The following is a 17,740-nucleotide window of genomic DNA, read 5'->3' on the forward strand; positions in this document are numbered from 1 at the left end:
CCTGCAATTCCAGGGAAGAGACACCACTCCCACTCTTTTTTATTTTGCTGTCTGCTGGTCTTCAAAGCAAGAACACCCATGCCATCAGTTCTGGGCTTGGTGGACCCCACGAGCCCTGCCTGGGGCTGGGGACATGGTGAACTCTGGCTGCATCTGCCCCTTAGGAACATTTGGGTGTTACAAAACCCAGTGGATTGTGCAATCCCTGTGCCTGCAGATGTGCTGTGGGATCCCACTTGCTGTTTTAGGTGCCCCATCACATAAAAGAGGATTGCACTGCACATGGTTTATCAGACTCATCTGGGTCTCAACCTGGGAACAGAGACCTAAAAAGCATCTTTGGGGCTGGGATTTCACAGCTCAGTTGTTTTACTCTTCTGGAAGAGTTCAACGTTTTCCCTGAGGATCCTCAGGGCTGAAAATGCCTCCCAGGGGCACAAGCTCACACTACCATGGCAGAGGTTGCTCCAGCAAGGGAAGATCTTCCAGACAAGAAATTCAGGCTATTGCCAACAGAAAAATCCTGTTTGAGATCAGGAGTCCCCCAGAAATTCTCCCCAGCTCCACAGCCCACCAGCCAGCCCAGTGAAAAATGAGGATTTTCTGTTCCACAGCCTGTGCTTTGCCCACTGCAGTGACCATTGTGTTCACCATCATCTGCTTCCTGCCATTAACTTCCCTTAAATGGGTTTCCTGCCTCCAGGGGTTGCTTCCTGCCCAGAACATCCCATTCCCAGCCCGGCACACGTTATTGAGGACCAGTTTTTGTGGATGAGAATTTGTGGCACTTTTAAATCACAGCCAAACTGGCACCAGGATCCGGCTGTGCCTTGTGTACCCCTCATAGGTTTATCAGGCTGTGAGTATTTCTGGGAGAAAGTGGCTTCTCCAAGTGTGCAAATGCAGCTTTGCCTCTTAATTTCATTCCTAAATTCCCAGGCTCGAAGAATCACACAGAAGGCACAGCAGCAGCGGCACAGGGTGAGAAAAGAGAAGCAACAAAGCCTAAAATCAAAAGCCTAAAATCATTAGTACCTTTTTACGAGGCATGTATGCTGATGTAAAGCCTGTTATTGGTGTAATTACAGCTGTGCTTACTGTCACTGGTAATGGATGTGCTTTCCATGCTCACAGGGCTGCAGGCAGGCAAGGAACTTCCTCCTTCCACAGCGTTCCCAACCCAGTCATGGAGCCATCCATCCACGGCTCCCAGCACGGCCAGAGCTGAGCCTGGCCAAGAGCTTGAGGAAAATCAGACTTGGTGATCCTACCCCACCGATTTGCAGCAACACTCCAGACCATAATTGTGATTATACAGCCTGGAAATGTTCTTGTGGGTGAATAAATGGAATAAAAGTGAATTAAAAATTTTTAAAATTAAATATGAGAGACCTTTGAAGGTTCTGGATGGAGTTTATAGCCATCATCTTGCTGTATTTCTGCTCTTTTTCATATATCAGCCTTTGGGGGAGATTTGTGTCATTCGTTTCCTCGGTGACACGAGTTGATATCAGGCAGTTGTTACTGGAGGTATTTGACAGCAGCATCTCATGCCACAGCTAAACCTGAGCAATATAAAGGGCAAAATAACATCTTCATTTTCTCCTAGGTGAGCACACGTTTTCTACTAAGAATGGCCAGAAACCCCCCAGATTTAGCCCAGCACCAGCTGCAGGCTTTGCTCCACTAAATTAAATGCAGGATAGGAAACAGAGGGAAGTGCTTTCCTCAGCATCAGAGCACATCAAAATGTGCAGATCTTCTCTGAAAAGCCCTCATTTAAAAGCAAAAAAAATCAAGGTTGGCTCCCCAGAGCACAGCATCCCCCTGGGATGGCACAAAGAACTCCTTAACACGTGGAGTCAGAGCAGGGATAGCTTAAAGATGAGAGAGAAAAAAAATCACATTTCTTCCGAGAAGCAGGGAAATTATCCCTGACCTGGGACCCAAGCCACTGTGGATTAAAACTCTTTGGAACAAGAAGACAATCACACTTTTTTTCTCCTCATACACAAAGCAATTTGCCTCTTCAATGGCGTAAGAACTAAATCCAGCTGGAATGGCTTTTTAATTAAAATCATACTTTGCTTATCAGAATGAGAGCACTTAACTGATTACAGAGGGAACGTGGCAGTCTCTGGCATCCCGTTCCCCATTCCCCAAGCCAGGCTGTGCCCCAAACTCCCTGTGCTAAACCCTGGGTACCTCTTTGGAGACTGCCCCATCTGAGCTCTCCTCACCCCATTTATAGCTCAGAAAAAGTCATGTAGGACACACAGAGTCTCTATACAAGTACAGAGAAAAGATCATTCCCTGAATCTGCTGGAGTTCAATTTGCTGAATCCTGAGAATTTCCTAAGCAAAAACTCCATAAATTTAATTTAATCTCCTTGGCTGTGTTGTTACTCATATTTGTAGACAATGGAAAGGTTTCCCTCTGTCCTGGAAGGGCCCTGAGGCCAAAGGCTGAGCCCATTCCTGGCAGATTCACCCCACTCCAATGGTTAAGGAGCCCTTTCTTCCCAAGCACCATCACCCACCCTTGCTGCCAGAGCCCTCTTCCTTTGCCAGATGGGCACCACAAAATCCCCAGCTCAGGATATGGACAAGGTAACACCCCCGTCAAGGTGTTCCCTGAGGAACACCCCACATCCCTGGGGTCACTGGCTCGTGCTGCCTGTGCCTCATGTGGGTCTCACCCTCAACTTTCAGGAGCATTAATCCCACAGTGGGACCCTCCGTGGCTCACGTCAGCCAAGCTAAGCTGATTTATCCTGGGGAGGGTGGTGGCTGCAGGGCAGGATTTTCCCAAGCACAGCCATGAGTTAAATTCCGAGGGCCCAATGAATATGTGACCGAATTCCTGAGGGCTTTTTTCTCCCTGTGTCCAGCGCCAGCTCCTGCAAGGGGAAGGGATGCTGAGGCAGATGCTGGAGCTGAGATCTCGAACTTGTGCTGTTTGCAGTGATCCTTTGGAAATTCCCGGAGGAATAGCACTGCCACAAGAACTCAGCAGCACTTTCCTTACAGACACAAAGGAGACCAGATGCTACTTCCATCGGGAAAGACATGATTTTTAGCTCCAGTAAAACTATTTCAGCCGCAAGGTGCATATTTAGGCTGAAATAACCACCTCCCAGTCAAACCCAAAAACACACGTGTTGATCTCCATGTGTCTCCCACATAATGAAGAAAAAGCAGCTTTTCCCTTGCTCTCCTCCTTCCCTCTCCCTCCTGACACCCAGGAGTGCTGCTTTCCATCACACCACTGAAATGCCACCATAACCCACTGACAAACCCCCCAGGAGACACTTGGTATCAGTGGCCAGAACCTCTTAGATTCTTAAACACTTTTAAACTCCAGACTTAGTCCAATATTATATTTCTAATCTGCCACTGGTGAAGGGAGTTAGAGAACCTCAGACTCCAAGAATATGATTGAAACTGATAGTTGTGATAGAACAACTTCCAAAAGTGAAACTCTTCCACTGTCTGATCTGTGGCACAGGTCATGATCCCTTCTCTCAGTGGGTCAGACTGACAGCCTGTGAATCAGGAAAGTGGCATTTCCCTCCTTCCCAGAAACAGCTCTGCCATCAATTAAAGACGTGGCACATTCTGGCCATTTTCTGGCCTGCAAAGAAAGTTTAAAACCAAAGATTTTTTCTTTCTTTATTCACCCTTCTGTTAAGAAAAATAACTCAGGACTTCTGAACATTTCTAGCTTCTTGATGGGAAGAAAAGGGGGAAAGCTACTCTGTTTTCTCTTCCCTATCAACCAAGAATGAAAATCCCCGGGGATAAATAAATCCCTTCACCCCTTCTCAGCTTTACAAAATAACCCACCTTGCTGAGGTTATTCCTCAAGGGAAAGGTCAGGTTTTTTGCTAGGGAAAATACATTTGGAAGGCAAGGAGTCAGCAAGGTCTAATGTGAAGAGACCAGTCAGCAACCTTTATATCTTGGCCTTCAGATCAATTAGATCTCATTTCCCAGTACCCACACGCCCCAGCCTCAGAGGACAGCTCACTGGTGAGCTCTGGAGATGTTTGATGGTGTCCCCACTGCAGACCTCACTGTCGGGGTACAAACCCAATTTTAGATTTCTCTCCCTCTCGCCCCTTGTAAGCAGCTCATGTTCCTGTGCCCGTGGGGCTGGAGGTGGTCACTGCATCTTTCCTGGTGGGAAGCACAACTTTTAATTTTGCTATTGTTATTTTAGCACAGTGTGAAGAGCCTGGGTGGGAATCCCTATTGCTGGTATGAGGACAATCAAAAATATTAATTCTCCTCTCCCTCCCAATTTTCTTACAGGACACAGATCACATCTGCTGGGTGAAACACCGTGCTGGGTCTGTCACCCAACCCCTGTGTGAGCACTGAGCACACGGCCAGTGCCATCCTGATGGAAACCATTCCCTGGCTCTTCTCCCTAACAAAACGCTCCTTTCCCTTCATGGCCATGATCCCCAGGACACTTGGCTGGCACAGGAAGGCCTGAAGCCACTGTGGATGGATCCCTCAACACCTCAAGGTGTGACGTTGGCAGAGGGCAGTGAGCCCTGTCACGTGTTCAGCGAAGCTCTCCACGTGGCTTTGAGCTTCTGCCACACAGACACATCCCCAACGTGTCCACACACACTCACACAAACTCCAAAATAAAGAACCAAGAGGAAGATTGATGAAAGATGAATCATCAGTGGGACCTTTCCACCAGGGATCTGGAAAATCCACAGCACTGGAGGGACTGGAATCCAGGGACTCCCCATTGCAGACTCTCAGTGTTTAAGGAGGAGGGAGAGCAATGGACAGATAAAGACAGGACAAGGGGGAATGGTTCTAAACTAAGAGGAGAGATTTTTTAGATGTCTGGAAGAAGTTCTCCACTGTGAGAATGGTGAAACACTGGCACAGGCTGCCCAGAGCAGCTGTGGCTGCCCCTGGATCCCTGGAAGTGTCCCAGGCCAGGCTGGATGGGGATTGGAGCAGCCTGGGACAGCGGAAGGTGTCCCTGCCCATGGCAGGAGTTGGAACAAGATGGTTTTAAGGTCTCTTCCAACCCAAGCCCTCCCATGGCTCTGTGATAACCACACAAACCCCTTGAGAGATCCTGCCCATCCCTCAACAAACCACACTGGATTTCCACACTGGATTTTAATTTCTAAACCAGAAGAAATGTTCCTCTCTATGGGATGGCCTGTTCCCACCTCCTGCTCTCACCTGGTTGGAAGTCAAACACAGATATGGGTCCAAGCCCTACACAGCTCCCATTCCTGCACTGCTGGGTAGATCCATAACTGCACTAACATCTTGCTCCTGCTAAAGGTGGTTCTGCCTTAGGCAGCTTTTCCTGGCAGAAAAGCAGGAGGGTGAGCACAGCACTGGGAACAGGATCACATTTCCCTCCCTCACTGCTACAAACCTTCCCACACCCAGCTAAATCCAATCCCATCCAGTGTACAACACTCGTGCACCAGTCCTGGCCCTTTATTTCAGAATCATAAAATCCTTAAAGTTGGGAAAGACCTCTGAGATCATCCAGTCCAATCATAAACTCAACACTGCCACATCCACCACTAAACCATGTCCCCAAGCACCACATTTACACATTTTTTGAACACATTCAGGGAGGGTGATTCCACCACTTTCCTGAGCAGCCTGTTCCAAAGCTTGACAACACCTTCAGAGAAGAAATTTTTCCTAACACTTCCTTTAAGAAAAAGATGTTTCCATTCCCTGATGTTATCACGACTCCACGTGTGTAGGGGGTAACCACATCAGCCCCATGACATAAACTAGCAATGCTAATCTAGCCAAATACTAATTACAAGATCTTTAGAAAAAAAGTGAAAAGAAACAAGGCAAAATTAAGTTTAAACATTTCCAGGTTGGGTTTTATGCATTCAGCCACAAGACCACCCCCAGCAGAAAGTTCATTTTCAGAGTCTGGAAGTGAGCTGAGCTTCCAAGCTTTATCCTGAACTCTCCATCTGTAGCTGAATTTTTTGGTTCATCTCCTCCTCCTGCTGGTTGCCCCAGTGGATGCTGTTCCTTGCCTGCACTTTTCCCCAGGCTACTCTGCAAGGGAAATCAGCATTTATTTTTAGGACCATTGCTCTCTGACTGCTTGGGCTCTCCTCCCAGGGCTGCAATATATATTTAATACTTGTTTTCAGAGCTGACAGCCCAGGAAGTTTGAGTGGTGAACTGGCACACACAAGAAATCTTTATAAAGGAGATGGGCATCAAGCTGCCAAGCATTTTAACTCCCCTTCTGGAAAGGGAGACTTGACTCCTCAGCAGTGCCATAGTGGGGGAGAAAGCAGGAATCAAAGCCACAGTTGCTGTTTGATGAGGAGGAGGATGATGATGATGATGATGATGATGATGATGATGATGATGATGATGGCTTCATTGTGCAGTAACAAATCCTGTCAGATCTGCAGCAGAGAGCAACAGGAGGGGGATACACGATTACAGCAATTTGCAGAGAAAAAAATCTCCACTGGAAAAAGGCAGTACGGGGGAGAGAGAAGTGCACCTGGGCTCCTCAGCATTCCCAGCACAGGGAATGTCCCTGGGAGTGCCACAGCTCTGGGAGGATTCTGAACAGCAGTGATCCAAGTGGGATCAGCAGAGCCAGGGGTCATCCCACACGAGGGATTCAGCTCAGATTTGTGGTCATTCTGCAGTGGATCTCCCCAAAGGCTGTGCTTCCCAACCCCTCTGCTGCTGGAGTTCAGGGCTCTTGCCCATGGTTCACCACAGCCTCCATCCTGTTCCTCACCCCCATATCCCCAGGCAATCCCGTGCTGGGATCACAGGTCCTGGCCAGAGCCTGAGCTCTCCACCACAGCCTGCAGAAGTCCCATGGATTCTTTTCCCTTGCCATCTCTCTTTCCTAAGAGTATGGACAGTGCTGTTGAGGGCATGAGGCGTCTTCCCTTCAGAAAAACACAGCCTTTCCTCAGCCCTTTACTTTCCTCTTCTTCACAACTGAATTTAATGTTTTTGGAAGATGTCCCCTCAATAAATCCTGCCTTTGTTTTACCTCCCTGTAACAACAACACACAGCAAACAAATTTGCACAGACAACCAAAGCATCAGCTTTATAGCTGGCTTTAAAAATATTTCCAGATATTTTCTTGGTCCCTTAAGGCATTTCTGAGGCTCAGGTCAAGTAGACCCAAGGCAGCGAGCTCCAACTCCTAATTTCCTTTTCTGTCTAGAAAACCATCAGGGCTTGGCTAAGAGAGTTTAACCACCAGAGGTGTCTGGCTCTGGGAATAGCTTTCCAGTGAAACCAGCATAGCAAAGAGGTGGATTTTAAGAAAAGGAAGGTAAATAACTGTATGGTGACAATAGGAGCCCTGTGTTGGCAGACACCTCAAGGAGACAGAAAAGTTGTTCCTGCCTTAAATCCCCAAGTTTGTAAGATCCAAATGAAAACAGCAGCCGTGGTGGAAGGCACAAATATGCACACCAACATCAGGAGTCCCTTCCTCACGGTGTGTAAATTTAATTCTTTAAATAACGTAGATCACACACTTCCAGAGCACCTTCAGCCACTGGCAGACACCAATGAACCATCTCCAAAAGGAGGGATCAAGGTGGATAGATCTGTAAAAGCAACATCTCGAACCAGAGTTTTATTGAGTGCCCTTAGAGCCGTGATTGACTGCTGATATATGAGACACGGTATTTTTTTATTAGGCTGACTAGCACAGCTAGAGGCAGAAAAAAAGCTTTTAAAGCTCTTTACCCCTGGAACACAGCGAGGACACTTCCAGCTTCGCATTTCATGGGTCTGAAAAAACTGTTCTGAGTTCTGTCAAGTTCGTTAATTACAGAAATAAAAAGAAAAAAAGAGCAATTAGCACCTGCAGAGAGAATAAATCACTCAGGCAGGGAGGAGCTGGTGGGACCATCAGCCCCTCGTGGGGCTGCAGGGATGTGAAGAGTTATCACCTCTGCAGCAGCACGGAGAGAGCAGATGGGAAGGAAACAGTGGCATGGCATAAAAATCCACGTCTCCACGGAGTTGGAGGGGTTTAATGCCCAGAAGAGCCATGAATGTTAATTTGGGAGCTCGGCTGCTGCAGACACACTGTGGGTCTGTGGCATGGAAGGATGGGAGCGATGGTTTTGCCACAGGACACTCTCCACAACCAGCACTCTTTGATTTCATGTTATCCCAAACATTTTCCGGTTAAATCCACAGCAAAGGCTACCCAGCTTTTTTAGCTCTTTTATCCCTCAGGAAGTATTGCTATATCTGAAAGCACACATTTTTATAAGCATAAATATATATATATATCTATATATATGTAAATATATATTTCAGTCCTTCTGATATAAGCTTTATTTCTCTCGATAAAACCTTTCCTCATCTGCATGGTACACAAACAGCCTAAAGATAAGCCTTTGATACATCGTGTGCTGTGTGAATTCCCAGGAAAGGGAGGAGAGAGAGGGGCAAGGAGGAACAAAGTTTAATTTTGCTGGAGATGGTGCTGAAAATGGAAACTGGACAACAATTCCTGCGCCCCAACCACCAAGCATCACCTCTGGCAGGTGGAAAAAAAGCTTTGCACAGGGAAACTCTGTGAAAAAAACCCAAACTGTACAAGGAGAGTCAGGGAGTAGAGAAGAGCAGAAAGAGTGGAAAATTTCCTTGAGAGGAATCACTGGAATTGAGTGTGTGGCTGAGACCCACATGGCTCTGCAGCCGTGTTTAATGTCATATCCCCCCCAAAAAAATGCACTCAGCCTTGCAGTCGACACTTGAGCACATCAGGAATTCCTCACGTAGTGCTTGGCCTACTCTTGGTGCCTTGGAAAGCTGGGAACTGTCTCAGCAGCAGCGTTTTTCTCTGCTTCTGAGGATGTCAAGCAAAAAGACAACCTGTTCCTATTGTGAAAACGGGCTGGAAAAGCCTAAATATTCTCAAGAACCAGGATGGAAGTGGAAAACAGCCAAATATGGATGGATGCAGACATGGAAGGAAACAAGGGGCTTGACTCAGTGTTGGCTCTTTTGCACTTTTATCTTATTTTGGAATGACCCTGGGGCAACAGGAAAACCCCATGAATTCTCGGGAAAGCTCAGCCACCCCTCCATGGAGCTCCCAGCACACGGCAGGGCTCAGCAAGGGGAGCAAAGCAGCCATATCATTGCTGAATTTTCCCAAATTACATGGGAAAAAAGCATCCAAGAAACACCAGGTACAGCTCAGGACTGGGCCCAGCCACTGAGGGTGAGGAGGATGAAGTGGCTTTAGCCATTTTAAACCAGGCACAGGTTTAATCTCCACTCAGGAAACTCCTGAGGGCTCTGAAAGGTGATTAAAAAGTAAAAAAAAATAATTTAGGAAAGCAAGTAAACATGTCCTGCATATCCATAAACGGGACAAACGAGTTCCCCTCTCCCCTGACAAATGGATGGGGAAGAAGTTATAAAAATAATCACCACATTAATTTAAAATGAGCTGTGGATGTGGCAATGGCAAAATAAAGGTGGCAGAGGTCTAATTCCCAGAAGGATTTGGATCCTGGCCATTTCCAAGCTGAGTGCACAAAATTGCTGAGGGTCGGCTTTGGGGCTGCTTTTCGTTTTGGTGCAAATGTGCAGAGTTTTTATGGATTTTTTTTTTGGGGGGGGGGGCTGGTGGTCATCACAACGAGTACTTGTAATTTGATTTCGTTTCCTTCCTGCCTGGCAAGGGGATGTGTTCCTCAAAGTCTGAGCTGCCACTTGGGAGTGATGAAACAGAACCTGCTTTGGGTAAGGAATAAAGGAGGCTGCAGGGAAAAGCTCAGCAGGTGGCAAATTTCCTTCATTTTATTTCACTCTTACACTACACAAGAAACCAGAGGTGTCTGCCTAAGGACTGAAGCATCACTGTATCTGTGAGGGCTCAGGAAGGTGCAGAATGAGGGAACTTTGCTGTTGGTGTCCACAGTCACAGAGTCCCAGAATCCTACAATGGTTTGGGTTCAGAGGGACCTTAAAGATCATCTCCTTCCAACACCTCTGCCGCAGAGCACCTGCAGGGCCTTCACTCTCTGCAAAGGGATCATGTGGGGATATTTTCCTACCCCTCCAGTGGCCTGAGTGGTCAGCAGCACTGACCCTGCCTTCACTGCTGACCCCACGGGAACTCAGACCAACTGGTCACTCAGACACCCAGAGAGAAATGCCAAAACCGGGGTGTCCTGATCTGCCAGGAGAATCCCACATACAAGGAGCTCCCAGGCTGAGCACCTGTGGCAGACAGTGACATTTGTGGGGACCCTGGAGACGCTGCTCAGATGTCGGTTGGGATGTTCCAGATCACCAGGTACTAATTGAAACATCTGTTAAACACAGAATCCAGGCCGGAGCCTCAAAGAAACGTCTTTTCAAAAGACACACAATAGATTTCAGCTTTGAAAAGGAGACACTAAGTATTGATATTTTGCCATCCAGACAAGAATTATATTTAAATAGGGGTTTTTATCGCCATCTCTCTTGAGGGGATGACAGGCATGAGGATGAAAAAAAAGCTGTGGAGCTCATACAGGAGTAGGAACACCCCTGATAAAAAAAGAACAGGACCATGGGGGTGGTCACTCAGGAAACAAGATTTGGGATCTCTGCATTCAATTCCTTTGGCCTCTTCTCCACTTTAAATTGATGCAAATCAATGGAGCCAAGCCACGCCAGCCAGCAGAGTTTATCAAAACCACATCATCCACCCTGTTTGTCCAGCTCGTTTGTGAAATGTATCAGAAAATAATCCCAGTTTGGTTCTGAATTAGAAAATAATCACAATTCCGTGCTAACACTGGAATTTAAATGCCAAGCGGATTTACAGAAGTGTAAATCTCCACCTCCCAGCAATGCAAACAGTGAAACGGAGAGGTAGGGACTGCCCTGGGGGGGAAAAATCCACCTAATGTGACCAAAGGAGGAGTTTAAGGCTGGTAATATCCACTGTTGTAGCTGACTGAAAAAGTGTTAATTTAAAATACATCAGGGTCTCTAAAATTCCTGTACAGGGACAAGCCTTTACATCCTGGATATCCTCTATAAAATCCTATACATCTATAACAGTCAGTGCTGAAGATAAGATCTGCCCCAGTAAAGTGCCAGGAAAGCAGCACTAATGCGAGCTCTGCAGCCTTAAGCAGCCCACAGCGCACATCCTCGCGCACAAAAACGTCCCTAAATTCACTTCTCAAGCCAACCAGCTCGAAATTACCCAGCTGAGGGCTGATGTCACCCACTCCAGCCTCCAACCAGGGCTGCACTGACCTCAGGGCACCGCGTCTGCCTGGCACCCACAGCGCCGGGGGCAAAAAATTGCAGAGGCAAGGGCTGGAAGAGCAAGGAAATCTCACATCTGCTCCCTCCTCTTCACCTCACCTGCTTGCTTCCAGCGGGTCAGGCCTCGTTCACGGGGGTTATTTAGGTTTGTGCAGATTGGCAATTATTAAACATGACTGCTTGGCTATTATAACTCTTCCCTCGTTAGGGTTTATGCCTGAGGCTGAGCTGGTTCGAAGTGATTTGCGGCAAAGCTGCAGCCAAGGGGATTCTCCTGATAAAGCTGAAGTTTTGGGCTGGAAAATATTAGAGCTGTATTAACCACACCTTCATGAGAAGGAAAGTTTGCACCTTTTTTTCACGTGTCCGGAAGATTTAAGGTTTTCTAGCAGTGCTGAAGTAGCACCGCTATTAGTAACTGGAAGTCAGCCTGGTGTTGCCCCTTTTAACAAATAAATGGGTTTTATAACGACGCGGGGAACATCCGATGGCTCCGGGGGGCTCATCCTCCCCTCCAAATCCTCCTCCTCAAAATCTTCCCGCAGGCACTTCCTGAGCGCTAATGAACGAACTCTCCCCGCATCCCGGGAAAGCTGAAGGCTGTGCCCAGAGAGGTGAATCATCCCCGAGAATCCCCTGGTGCTCAGGCACCGAGGCCAAGCGTGCTGTGGGTTGCTCCAAAAGGGGATGGTGACAAGGAAGGCTGCTCAGCTGGTGAACAGCCTTCTCCAGCCGTGCAGAGGACCTCCCTGCCATGGCAGGAGCTGAGGGAGCTCTGGGTGGATGCCAGTCTGTGGGTTGGCATCACATGCCCGGTCCTCTCATACCCTAACCATAAAGGTTTGGGTTGTCTTCCACTGCAGCCCTGTGAGATCTCATTTTTGAAGGCAAAAGCACCTCCCCTCTTGGCTCAGGTCCCACCCAGCTGAAGCTGTGGGAGCTTGTGAATTCTGGAAAACGTCTGGGAGCTTGGAAGGGAGGGAGCAGTGGAATAGCTGCACTCAGCACTCCCAGGAAACAGGACAGGAGGACAAATCCGTGCCACGGCACAGGCAAGGCTGTGTGTCTGTCCATCCTGCTGGGTCAGAACTCCAGCCCCCCCTGCTCTGAGCTCTCCAGTCATCTCCAGCCCATTTTGTCCATGGTTTTGGCCCCTGACTTGGGATTTTTTCTTGGCTGAATTTCCTAGATTTTCTTGCAAAGGACTTTCCTCTTCTTTCCAACACAGAAGAGGGGAACTTGATGAGAACAGGGATTATTTAATCCCACAGCCTTTCCCAGGCACTGGAAAACCACATATCCATGTCCCCTGAGGCAGGGTGATGCAGCAGGGACCCCATCTGAGCAGTGAAGTGACACTGCCACGCTGGTGCTGACCTGGTCTGAGGACAGGGCGTGATCTCCTGCGTTCCTAAAACCCAGCTGAGTCCTGCTGCCCACAAAACCTGACTTACGGTTTTTATCCTGCACAGATAATCTGACCCCTTTCCCGAATTTGAGCAACGCAGGGCGTGACAAACATCCTCCAAGTGCACTCAGGTCTGACTTTAAAAAAGGTCATCAAATCTCGGGTCTCACTGATCTCCACAGTGTCTGGTGCCCTTCCCCAGGCTGCCAATAAATGGGACACTCGATGCTGAACAGGGAGATCTCCCTCCTGTCCCTCTTCCCTCTGTTCCAACAGAAATTTGGGCTAGAATGTAGACAAAAACACCAGAAAACTCCCAGTCCTCCCAGACTATCAACATACCATGTGGAAGATTGATTCTGACAAGTCACCGGTCTCTCCAGTTGTTTCTGCTGGAGACCATCTGGTAAAGGCAAAAAGTGCTCTATTTTTTTTTTTTTTTCTTTTCCCCCCCTGAAAATAAATATAAACTCTGCATGTTTGCCATTTCCGAGGCAGCCTCGCAGACAGTGCCTCTGGGGAGCTGAAACACCTCTCTCCTGACACAGTCCCACCACTCACTCACGCTCCAGTTGCTCATCTGCCAAACGTGCAGAGCATCCCCCGACCGCCCTGATCCCTCCCTGGAAAGCCAAATGTGAGGAGATCAAAAACCCCTCAGCAAAGTCACTGTGAAACGCTGAGAACGACAACAAAACGTTTTGTCAGCCTCACGAGGCACCGCAGGACAGACCCAGCACAAAACGCAGCTCACCTGAGTTTGCGTTTCTATGTGGAGTAGCCCCGTGGCTCTCACACCTCTCACTGCTGACACAACAGGGAACGCTTGGAACCGGAATGTTTCTAAAGTGCTGTGAAATGCACTTCCACACCCAAAATTCACAACCCAGGCGGCTTTCCCTGTCCATGGTCCCACCTGCCTCCTGACGCTGAATGTCTGGTAAAAATCCCTCTTTTTAAATAACACCCTGGTGGACTCGTCTGCTCTCACAGCCCATCACAATTCCCATCCTGGCTGGTTGTCCGGAGCTGCCCTGCTGGAGACAAACCTTTGGGCTGCGGGAGGATGTGATAGTGATGGTGTGAATGCTCCTGCTGACATGCTGGTGAGCTGGAGTAAAAACCAGCTTGAAACAGCTTTAAATATTCCACCTAGCACGGTTTTTTCCCCCCTCAGATACTGTTTTTGTCCCCCTGTTTTTAAACTCTGCCTTTTTATGCCATAAATAAGAGCTTCCACAATATTATTATTGCTGATTATGTGTCCTCTGAAAACTTTCAGCTTTAGAGAGAGGCAGAGAGACTTTCAGAGCTACTCAGACACAGGGTTGGGCAACTGGTTCTCCTGAATAAAATCAGTCATGCATTTATACAAGCTTAAATGGAATAAATCATACACCCAGTGCTACACTGAGGGTTTGTGGCAAGGCCTTTGTTAAACACAGCTTGTTATTACTGAAGGATCTTTGTGCTGGATGCAGGAACTAGGCTGGAGGATTCCAGTACCTTGTCTTTTGGCCAAAACCAGTGATTGTTTGGTTTAAAAGATATTTATCTCACTTCACAGCTTCTCAATCAATGACAGTAGGAAAGAGGTACAGACACAGCTGAAGCAGTTGTCCCGTGAGCTCAGATTTCACTGATTTTCCACACTGATCACATTTCCAGCATTTGCACTCATACTGACGAAGAATCAGATCTGAGGGTTTTTATTCTTTTCCATCACAAACCTACTTCAAGGCTGGAATAGAGCAAAGCTCTGAAGAAAAGCACAAATTACACCAGCTGGGCAGATCTGGCTAATTCAAGGAGCTTGTAGTCTGAAGGCACGTGGAATCCACCAACTGCTTCAAATTATCCGCATCTCATGTTCTAGACACACACTGGGGGAAAAAAAAGTGTCTAATTTGTAGCTCTTCAGGCCAAATTATCTTAATTACACCCCTAAAACCAACACAGAAGGACCTAAAAGGGATTATTGTGCATTTACACCATGTCCCCAGCGCCGACTTCAACACTTCTCTTCCAGCTTTTCAAAGCTGCCCCTGGCAGGAGGGCAGGACTTTGGTGAGCGTGGCCTGACGAACTGCAGCAAATGAGATCTGCCCAATTCCCTTTTCTCCAGAGCGTGGATGATGAGAGGTGAAAGTTTATAACAGCAATTAGAAACCACATGGCTGCAACAGTTTTATGGCACTGAACTTGTTGATCAGCCACTTGTTCAGAATTTTTTTTCCCAAGGACGTACCCGTAAAAACGATCACAATAAATTATATGAAAGAAACCCAAACTAACCAAACTCTGCTGAGCTATCACAGGTCCCAGAGCCAGGTTATGGTTGCAGAGCTACTTTTGCTTCAAAAATCAGCACCAAATCCCAGGTTTGAGCTGAGAAACAAACCAGGGATTTTCTCCAGCACTGAGCCACTTCAGTAGTAGTCACCTTGCAGATCAGTGCTGATAAGGAGCATGTGAATCTTTTTAACCCAGCATCGTGATCTAGATCCCAGGAACATGAACAACAACAGAATAATAAAAGGCTTGGAAAGGAAGCAGTCACAGGATTGCACCCAGTCTGTACCTTGTGCTGCCCCAAAATTTTAGGGGTTGGTGTTTATTGTGGCAACCCAAGAGCATCACCCACGGCCCGATCCTGGCACCCCTTTGCAGGGTGGCAGCTGTGTGACCTCACCCTCTGCAGGATCTGGCCTCAGAGGAACTCTTCATGCCAACAATCTTTAAAGAAATGGGAATTTTGCCACGGGCTTCAGTGGAAGCAAGAGTTGGAACAGCTCCAGCAGCTGATGAAAACGCTGTCCCCCTCTCCTTTCCTCTGCTCCAGCCCTGGACACACGGGCTATTTTGGATCTTCCCTAAAGCAAACTCTGTAGAATTCCAAGAACAGATTGCCTGCGCAATTTTAAAAAAATATTTTAATCCATTTTCCCAACCTGTTCATCCTCACAAAAAGACTTTGGCAATGCAGGTGGGTGGGCGGCTCATGGTGACAGCCAAAAAAATTGCAATTAAATCCATTTGTCTCATTTCTTGAGGGACAAGGAGAGAAGAAAGGGGAGAAGAATATAGCAGTGACACATCTGGGTTAACTTCCACTCTCTGAGGCTCAGCTTGGTTGCTCTGACTTTGCTTTAAGACCAGGCTGGATGATGCTCTGAGCAACTGGTCTAGTGAAAGCTGTCCTGTCCATAGGGCTTTGGAATCAGATGATATTTAAGGTCCTTTCCAACCGTTCTACAATTCTGTGATGATTCTGTGACCACAGCCACTGTCACCAGCCCAGCAGAGCAAACACAAGTGACTTGCAACCAAGAACCGATGGCACAACCCAGTTCAGGTGGGCAACCTCACCCAGCCTTACAGGATGCTGGGGAGGCAGCCTCACCTTCCAGAGAGAAAACAGCTGGGGGACAAGGTTACAAGTGAGAGGGAAACTCAGCCCTAGCCCCAGCCTGCTAAATTAAACTCAGTCTCGTTATAAATCAAACACTGCAGGGAAACAAGCTGCAAGAACAAAGCTTCAGCAAAACCGGAGAACCGCAGACTCCCAGAATGGTCTGGGTTGGAAGGAACCTTAAAGATCATCCAGTTCCAACCCCTGCCATGGGCAGGGACACCTTCCCCTGGAGCAGGGAGCTCAGATAAGCGTGCAGAAGCCCTGCCCTGTGCCTGCGCTGTGGGCACGGAGGATCAGCTCTGCTCGCACGTGTGACTCTGTGTGTGTGTGCACAGGCTGACACAGCGCCAGGAGACACAAAGCCCCTTCGCTCAGCCTGCCCCGAGCCACCCGCGGCGGGGAGGACGCGGCACTGCCGCGATCGCGGACCCGACCGCGGGGAAATCACACCCGGGAGGGACACGGCACCCAGACACATCCCCTGCTCCCGGCTCCTGCTCTGCAGTGTTGCAAAGCAGCGCTTCGTCCAACTTCTCGTGGGCAGCTGCAGGGAGACCCCATCCCAGAGCCCCCTGCCCAGCCGCTGAGTGAAACCTCATCCCGTTGTACCCAGGTTTGGGGGGAGCATTGCAAGGACCCATCAAGCTCCCGAACAGAAACCAAAGCAAACCGAAAGCCAGCAAACGTGAATGACACCGAAACCCGGAGCCGGTTGCGAAATAAAAGATTAAAATCCCGAAGGGAATTCCTCCAGCTCAAAGGGATCCTCTCACTCGCGAAGGGAACGCACACCTGAATCAAAACGCAAACCAAGCGATCGCTGCTTCCCAGATTATCACGGGACAGGGAAAGGAGCAGATCCACCTGCCTTCACCCGCCAGCGCTCCCAAAGTTGCCCAAAGTTTGCCCGAGGCGGAGCGCGTCCCGCGGTCCCCGGCGGTCACTCACCGCGGCCAGGAGGCAGCCGAGCAGCGGCACCGCGACGCGCAGGACCGAGCCCCGCATCCTGCCCGAGCCCCGCATCCTCCCCGAGCGCGTCCCCCGCGCCGCTCCGGCCGCGCCGAGCCGCGGGCAGCGCTCGGCTCCCGGCGCATCCAGCGGCTGCGGGCACGGCAGCGGCAGCAGGAGGAGGAGGAGGAGGCAGCAGCTCCAAGCCCGCTCCGCTCCCCCGAGCGCCCGCACCGCCCCCGCCGCCTCCTGCGCGGGGCGGCCCCGGCACCGCCCCCGCCCGCCCCAGGTACGGCCGGGCCCGCGGGGAGCAGCGCTGCCCGGGAGCCCCGGCTCCTTCCCCCTCCTTCTTCCGTACTGCACCATTTCCTTCCTCCCCCTTCCTTTTTTCCTCGGCTTCTTTTGACCTTTATTCATTTTCCTTTCCCCCTTTTTTTCCCCGTCTCTTTTTTCTCCTGTTTTCCCTTCTTTACCCTTCCTTTCTCCTTTATTTCCTTTCTCGTTCCCCTCTTCCCCCCTTTTCATTTTCCCCTTTATCTTTTTCCATTCTCTCCTTTCTTTTTGTCTATTTCTTCTTTTTCCCCTGTTCCTCCTCTCTTCCCCATTTCTCTCCTATTTCCTACATTTCATTTTCACGATTTCCCCCTTTGCTCTCCCTTTT

The 17,740-nt window shown here is 48.8% G+C and overlaps 1 protein-coding gene across 1 annotated transcript in view; it reads right to left on the reverse strand.

The window, feature by feature from the left end:
* Positions 1 to 17,283, reverse strand: part of VIPR1 (vasoactive intestinal peptide receptor 1) — a 100,005-nt gene extending 82,722 nt beyond the window's left edge. Inside the window, exon 1 of the mRNA XM_048313360.1 lies at positions 17,080 to 17,283. Within this exon, the coding sequence (XP_048169317.1) occupies positions 17,080 to 17,154 (75 nt within the window). The 5' untranslated portion in view covers positions 17,155 to 17,283. The remainder of the gene's footprint in view (positions 1 to 17,079) is intronic.
* Positions 17,284 to 17,740: the final 457 nt, after the last annotated feature.

The sequence above is a fragment of the Corvus hawaiiensis genome, chromosome 1 (assembly GCF_020740725.1).
Source record: "Corvus hawaiiensis isolate bCorHaw1 chromosome 1, bCorHaw1.pri.cur, whole genome shotgun sequence".
In the NCBI taxonomy this organism is placed as follows: domain Eukaryota; kingdom Metazoa; phylum Chordata; class Aves; order Passeriformes; family Corvidae; genus Corvus; species Corvus hawaiiensis.